At 34.2% G+C, this 7,602-nt stretch overlaps 3 protein-coding genes across 3 annotated transcripts; all 3 read right to left on the bottom strand.

Annotated features, from left to right (window-relative positions):
• Positions 1-122: 122 nt before the first annotated feature.
• On the bottom strand, positions 123-692 carry TM35_000341860 (uncharacterized protein; the record flags this gene model as incomplete). The annotated part of the gene is made up of 1 exon (XM_029029084.1): positions 123-692. One exon carries the CDS (start codon positions 690-692, stop codon positions 123-125), a length of 570 nt encoding a protein of 189 aa, XP_028879640.1.
• Positions 693-1,536: 844 nt separating this feature from the next.
• Positions 1,537-2,082, bottom strand: TM35_000341850 (uncharacterized protein; the record flags this gene model as incomplete). The annotated part of the gene is made up of 1 exon (XM_029029083.1): positions 1,537-2,082. The coding sequence occupies one exon, from the start codon at positions 2,080-2,082 to the stop codon at positions 1,537-1,539; it is 546 nt and encodes a 181-aa protein (XP_028879639.1).
• A 408-nt stretch (positions 2,083-2,490) lies between these two features.
• Positions 2,491-4,044, bottom strand: TM35_000341840 (ribonuclease; the record flags this gene model as incomplete). Its single annotated transcript, XM_029029082.1, has 1 exon — positions 2,491-4,044. The coding sequence occupies one exon, from the start codon at positions 4,042-4,044 to the stop codon at positions 2,491-2,493; it is 1,554 nt and encodes a 517-aa protein (XP_028879638.1).
• Positions 4,045-7,602: the final 3,558 nt, after the last annotated feature.

Genomic DNA, 7,602 nt, shown 5'->3' with positions numbered 1-7,602 from the left:
TAATAATAATAATAATAATAATAATAATAATAATGGTAATAATAATAATTACTATTACTATTAGTAATTATTATTATTATTCAAATGAGACAATTTACTCTTTTTATTATTATTATTATTATTTATACAAATGTTTTTCGGAGATAATCCGCAATCCGTGTAACCATTGGCTCCTCAAAAGATTTGGATAATTTCAAAGGACCTGCTTTACATTTCTCACACGCCACAATAAGAGCCCCTCTCGCCGCACTTTCAGGGAAAAGACACCATCTTGTTTCGTATAGATTACATATGAGATGCAAACAAATCTGTATCGTTCTTTCACGGTTAAACCCAAGAGAAGGATTTATTAACAATATTTCTTGAAATACGCAACGTAAGCATGCTTCAACTAACAATATATTTTCTCGGACAATTTGAACCAATAAAAGTTCAAAACCAACAATATCACTTTCTTTAACCCGTTCCAAACATTTTTTAATAACTTTAGTAGCACTTGGACACTGACGCTGCTTAAGCGAATATAATACACATCCACCGACAAGAACATCTATAGGAACATCCTCTTTACTAAAGGTTCTAAAACAATGTAAAACGATAATAGCGTGTCTGGCTAATGTTCGTGGAAGACCGCATGTGAGAAGCCTATCAATAGCAATTTTATCCGTTTCAGTTGGTAAAACTGCGTCCATCTTTTTCTAGTGAGCATTTAAAATAATTAAAATATTAAAAAAAAAACAAGAGTAAAAAAAAAAAAATTAATAAAAATAATTTACTAATTAGCAAGCAAAAAAAAAAATATTTTTTTTTATTTAATTATTTATTATCTCTTGAGAAAACCAAAAAAGTTCAAAATACAAGACATAATTTCTAATAATAATAATAATAATAATAATAATATCAAAACATATACGAACATATGTTTCCAATTATTTTCGTACACTTGTCATATTGGTTTCCACCGCAATGGGGAGAAAAAGAAGAAAATGGAAAAAAAAACTTTTTCTCAGCTTCCGTCCTTCCGTGGTTGGGCCATTGCGTCTGGTGTTTCAATGTCAGTCAACATACCTATCGAAAAAGCAAGTAATCCAACTAATCCTACACCGATAAGAAGACCAGTAGCAACATCTCCAGACATTGTAATTGTATTACTTGAAGTATCGTTAGACGCAGCATTAACAAGAATTACTTGAAGAAACACTAAAAGTGTTATCAAGAAGAGAATACGATTTCCCATTACTCCTTATTTTTTTTTTGTCTTCCCCTAAATTAAATTCCTATATAAAGAAAAAAAAAAAAATAAGAGAATAAAAAAATTTAATCCATTTCATAACAACATTAATATCCAAATAAAAAAATATTGTTTATTTATTTATTTATTAATCTCAAAACTGGAATACAAAGGAAGTGTAGGGGTAAGGAAAAATAAAAAAAAAAAAAGTATGTGACAACACACAACATCATCTCTCTATGTGTGAAAAAGAGAGAGAGAGAGAGAGAGACAGACATGCAGAGCTACTTTCCTCTTTTTCTCTTTTACTCATCATTACTCGGAGTCGCACGCACGTTACGGAGATACCACGCAGACCATTCCGTTCGCTCCTCCTCCGGTACTGATGCATAGCTTTGGTAATCGGCGGTGTCACGACGATAGTTAATCCATTTGGATAAAAGTTTTGCCTCAGAGGAATCATCTTCTTCTAAAAACTCATTCCTTAAGAGTGAAGCATCAGAGGAACTAAGATGTTGTAAACTATCAGGGTCAATTTCTCCTTCAACCATATTTAGTAAAGAATAATAATCAATTTCACCAATTCTATCAATATCATCATCTTGATTTTCATCACTTGAGTTAAAAAAATTAGGTATCACTGTATCTTCAATAGCTTTTCTGTTAACGTCGGCTTTTAAACGGATCGCATCATGAATCTGTACTCTTTTACTAACATCTCCTAGATATTCAAGGGCAAGGGAACGTTTTTCTGCCAAAGCACGTGATTTCCACTCGTATCCATCAGATCCATCGTTCCACGAAGATATCCATCGTCCACTCAAAAAAGGTAAAACTACCTTTCTTCGCATACATCCTAAAAATCAAACACATTTACCAACATCAAAGGAAGGAAATAAGGAAGAAGAAAAAAGAAGAAAAAAAAAAATACACACAGATAGGTTAGTCTCGAATTCAGACAAAATAAAAGGAAACTAAAAAAGAGATGTGAAAAAAAAAAACATCACGCAAAAGAGAATAATAAATAAATAAAAGATCGTCTCAGATATATANATATATATATATATATATATATATATATATATCAGTATTTTTTTTTTCTTTTCTTTCTCTTGATATTGCTGGTACTGATGCAATTACTGAAGGCGTTAGGCATTCAAAATTCCTTCTAAAGTTTGTTAACAAGATCCCTTCCTCACACACTCCCCAAGAAAGCTAAATAAAAAAGAAAAATGTGTTTTTTTTTTTTTTTCTTGTTATTAATTTTCAAATCGAGATATCTTTTTGATCGTTGGGAAAAAAAAATCCTTTTCTCCTGTCGTTTGAGATATCCACTCACCCATTTCCTTTATTGATAACTCAATTCGTTTTTGTATATCATCTTCATTTATTGTCTCATCAATAAATTGAACTACAAAAGAGTTACCAATTTCTTTATTTATATCGTGAGTAATACGGAAAACTGATGGAATTTTATCTTGATCATTTTTATCTTCCTCGTCATATTTTCTAATATCAAGAAAAGAATTCAGCAAACGTTTATCTATATCTTGTTCAAAATTTAATAAAAACGTTCCCTTCATTTGCAAAAAATCTTTACCATTCAAATTCATGTAGTAATGATTTCCAAAAACAGAAATAATATTTTCCCAATCGTTTATTTTAAAACCTTCTCCACTTTTGTAATTATCTTTAATTAAAGCAAAAACTATACCTGTCATATAAGCATCATATCCTGCTTCATGTGCTTTTCCGTGACTTCCTATACATCTAGGATCATAACTGTGATAACCAGGAGGTGACTCAAAAATCAGTGGTTTATCAGAATTTTCATTCATTTTTAAACAATATTGGTATAATTTTTCAAGATGAAATGAAATAAAAGGATCCTTAGAATTTATTGCACGAGAAAGTGTTTTGGTATCATAAACAGTAGGAAATAAAGTATGAATATCTTTTTTATATTGCTCATATGATGAAGCAATGTTTCCCTCATGCATATTAACCATAAACATAATATCTGACCAAAAATTATGACCAATTAAAGGTTTTTTACATTTTATAATAGATTTCCAAAACTGACGAAATCCTAATTCTTTATTTAAATCAAAAATTTTATCTTGTTTTAATTCTTTTATGAAAGATTCAAATACATCTTTCTCTACACGTGAAACTATAATATCAATTGGAGGTCCCAAAAAATCTTTATCTAGTTTATATTCCAAAGAAACAAAAATTCCTTTTTCTTTAAGAGTTAAAAGAGCTAATTTTTCAATATTTTTATTCATAATTGAACTAATATTAAGATTTTTTTCATTACTATTATTTAAATTAATATACCAATCTTCAATTTTTTTAAGCAAACTCTTAGTAATTTTTTCTTCTATATCTGAATATCTCTTATTGGGTTTCATCATACGTAATTTTTCCTCTTCATCTTTATTACAATACGGCATAGCAGAACTCAACCATTTTTTAAAATCCATTTTATGTAAAGTCAAAAATTCTAAAGCTCCGACATTTACAAGATATTCACCTGATCTTTTTTGTAAATAAAAATTATATGGTTTAACTTCATAAATTCCATCTTTTTTTAAGGTAAAGAGTGCAATCCCAAACTGAAATGCAATAAAATTTTCCACAACTTTACGTGAATCTTGAAATAGATTTTCTAAACGCATACTCCATGACGGGGGTTGATCCTCAAACTGAACACCTGTCATCTCTTGATCAACTGCAATGAAATGACATTGTTCAAGTGATTCTTCAAAATCCCTTAAAATCAATGGAAAACTTGATTTGTCAACGTCCATTTGATGCTAAAACTTTAGTTTATTCTCTCTTTATAAAGTAGAGTAAGAAAAAGGTTAAATACAACAGAAAGGGGGGGAAAAAAAGAAAGAGGAAAAAAAGGATTAAATACCTAATTTGTTTTATTTTACTTTTTTAAAAAAAAAATAAACTCCTTTCCCTCAGATTCCCTTGAAAAATCAGTTAATTTAATGAATGGCATCACCATAAAGAGTGGATAAATCAGAGGAAACACCGGGGTCACCCCCCCCCCNCCCACACACACACACAAGAACACCACAACAACACCGCCGAGTGGATAAATGAAAAAAAAAAACACCCCACCAAGAAACAACGGGGTTGAGAACGCAACGAGAAAGAAAAAAAAAAAAAAAACACCAGGAAACCCACAGCCCCAAGGAATGAAAAAGGGACACACCGCCCCCAACCCGGGAGGAAAGGATCCCGCAATAAAGAAAAACAGAAAAAGAGAGAATGAAAAGGCAGGGGAGGCGAACCCATCCCTTCGGCAACCTCGCCGCCCCACGGGTGGGAAAAGAGGAAAGCGGGGTATGGTGAAAGAATGGGCGCCTTTCCCCTGGACAATTTTTTCCTTCGTTTTTCCCTCTTGGCGATTCCCCTTCGAAAAGGGCTGGCGTAGGGTAAAGGAAAAAAAAAAAAAAAAACCTTCCCTTTTGGCGCCTTCTTGCGCAAAGGAAGGTCGAGCACAACTTTTTGCGCATCTCACCTTTTTCACGAGTTTTCATAGCGTTTTTTGCAAGCTTGCGATAAGAATGATCGAGTCTTACGGTAGTAGATATTTTACTTGTATGGGTCAAAAGTATGGAAAATTTCTTTTCTTTTTTTTTATTCCAAAGGGCCATTCAATTCGTAGGTTTCTGAAAAGCCCACCCAACCCAACCCTCTCCGCCCCGAGCGGGAGGCGGGCTAAGAGGGGCTTCTCGGCACTTCCATTTCGTCAGTTCTTAGGTTGCATTAAAAATATAACGTTTTGGAAAATTTCTTTCTTCCAAAAAACGAACCTTAGATTATTCTTTCTTGTTTTTTATTTTTTTTTCTTGAGGAGAAAAAACAAAAAACGTTTGACGAGAGTGGGGTTTGAACCCACGCCCTCGGAAGGATTGGAACCTTAATCCAACGTCTTAGACCACTCGACCATCTCGCCACGGTAATTCTTCTTAATTATGTATTATTTTTTTTTTCTTTAATTTTATCAAAAAAAAAAACAGTTAAAATAATCTTGAAGAGAATGGGGAAGTGGTGGGGGAAAAAATTTAGCACCGGTTGGTTTCGATCCAACGACCTATGGGTTATGAGCCCATCGCGCTTCCACTGCGCCACGGTGCTTGTGATCACCGATTGATTATCGGTAATATTGTAAATATAAAAAAAAATTAGAAAAAAGGATCTCCCTTTCTCTGTTTATGTTTCTTCCTTTATTTCTTATTAAATAAATAAATATAATAGTAAAATTAAATCTGTATCAGTATCATCGGCCGCTTGGTCTAGTGGTATGATTCCTGCTTTGGGTGCAGGAGGTCACGGGTTCAATTCCCGTAGCGGCCCTGTGTTTTTCTTTCGCTTATTCTCTCTTTACTTTTCGAAAAAAAAAAAAAAAGAATACCCTAGCTTTATCTTCCCCTTTCAAGAACGAAATAAAAAAACAAAAGAGAAAATATTTATTTTCCGCATCCGTCCCTGCATGTTCTATGGTTTTGGAAAAATACCTTAACCAAAAAACTTTTCTAGATGATGTTTTTCTAATACATAACAGAAACTAACGAAATAGAAGTGCTGGGAAGCCCTTTTTAACCCACTTCCCGCTCGGTGCGTTCTGGGTTGGGTTGATGGGTGGGGTTTTAAGAAACTTGCGGTTAGAGAGAACTGTAAAGATAAAAGAAATTGCATTTGATTTACCACGACCCCATCCAAAATTGTTGCCCCATAAAGTAAGTTTTTGCCATTCTTTTTGCAAACTTTCAAAAAAAAAAAAAAAAACCTTCAAAAACAATAAAGAGAGAAAAATAAACATAAAATATAAAAATGGCGGCTGCCGTATGCCCATCCTTTGCCTATTATAAATTGGTAAAATGCTTGGAACGCTGCAAACGCCATTACTTTAGAGATATCGCCAAAGCATTTGTATATGAAGGCAAAATATGAATAAACTCAAAAGTTTAAACACCACATTGGGAAATTTTTAATCATTTGGGTAAAGGAGCGCCGGATTTGACCGCCACGCTCCCATTTTCCTTGGCATAGTCCTAATGTTGAACCCAAGAACTGCCACCAAAGAAACAAAAGCGGCGCTCAGTGTTTAATAGAAAAAAATAAATAAGGCGCCAGCGAATACTAATGGGGAAAAACTTCCAAACCCATCCCGGCGTTTTTACAACTAACTATTCCCAAAGGCATGGGGGAAACAAACGGCGTCAAGCCAAACAAAAAGAGAAAATAACACAGAGAGGTTTTGTGAGGGGGTGTCAGGATTAGCTATTACAGCTGTCACTCTGGCCGTTGTGACCCGGTCTTTTTTTATAGATCATTTGGTTTATTATTTCCCAAGTTGTTATTGTTTCTAATTTTTTTTTGTTATTTCATTTATAGTGTTCCCTTGATGTTTGATCGCTTTTTTTTTTCTTTATGATAGCTTGTGAAAAGAATTGCTCGATACCTTCCGCCCTTCTCCAATCGGCTTTGGCAAGGTGTTTAACGTTTAAAGTGTTATTATTAATTTTTTTTTTATTTTTCGCAATCTGCCAAACCGAAGTTTCCAAACACCCACACGACCCCAACCCCAACCCCGAGCGGGAGACGGGACAAAAAACTGTAAAGAAGTGCCAAAAAAAAAAACATGCTATCCATGTATTTGAACCTCTATTTAGATGGCAAATAAGTGATCTAAAAATACCACACCCTTTATACCATTGTTTTATTCCGTGGAACTCACGCATTTTATGTAAAAAGTAAATATTAGTTTAAAAATATTTTTTAATTTATTCTTTTTACTTATTTTTATAAAAATTAATTTATCGGTTGTGTGAGCATCGCCGTTTCGACTTTTACTAAGCGGCGCAGCTCAATCTTCATTAATAAATTTTGGGAACTACCTTCGCGAAGGTTTGATTTTTTTGTTTTGAAAAAAAAAAAAAAAAAAAGGTGAGGCGACGCAGGAAAGCCAAAAGAGAAATCCAAAAGGATTTCATGGTTTTTTTTTCGTTTTCTCCCAGCGCCTCCCGTCCTCAAGGGCGACAACGGCCCACGAAAAGAAAAAAAAAAGATTGAGGGGCTCAGGACCCCACGGCGGGACCGTCCTGCCGGCCAAAACGGGAAAACACCCCCCAAGGGAAAACGCCAACCAAAAAAATGTATTTTTTTTTTTTGATTTTGTTTTTCTTTTTTCTTGGGGGGAGGGGGGTGGCCCCCTTTAAAAATTTTTTTTCCGGGTTTTTCCGGGGAAACTCGTTCGCCCCTTCCCGGCGCCGGGAAAAAGCGGCACGGCATCTCGCGATTGCCCTCGGGGCGGCCGGCGCCGAAGGCCCAACGGCGGTTTTTTTTTT

This window comes from Trypanosoma theileri (genome assembly GCF_002087225.1).
Source record: "Trypanosoma theileri isolate Edinburgh chromosome Unknown TM35_Tth_34_V1, whole genome shotgun sequence".
NCBI lineage: Eukaryota > Euglenozoa > Kinetoplastea > Trypanosomatida > Trypanosomatidae > Trypanosoma > Trypanosoma theileri.
This window is presented reverse-complemented; position numbering and strand designations above follow the sequence as displayed.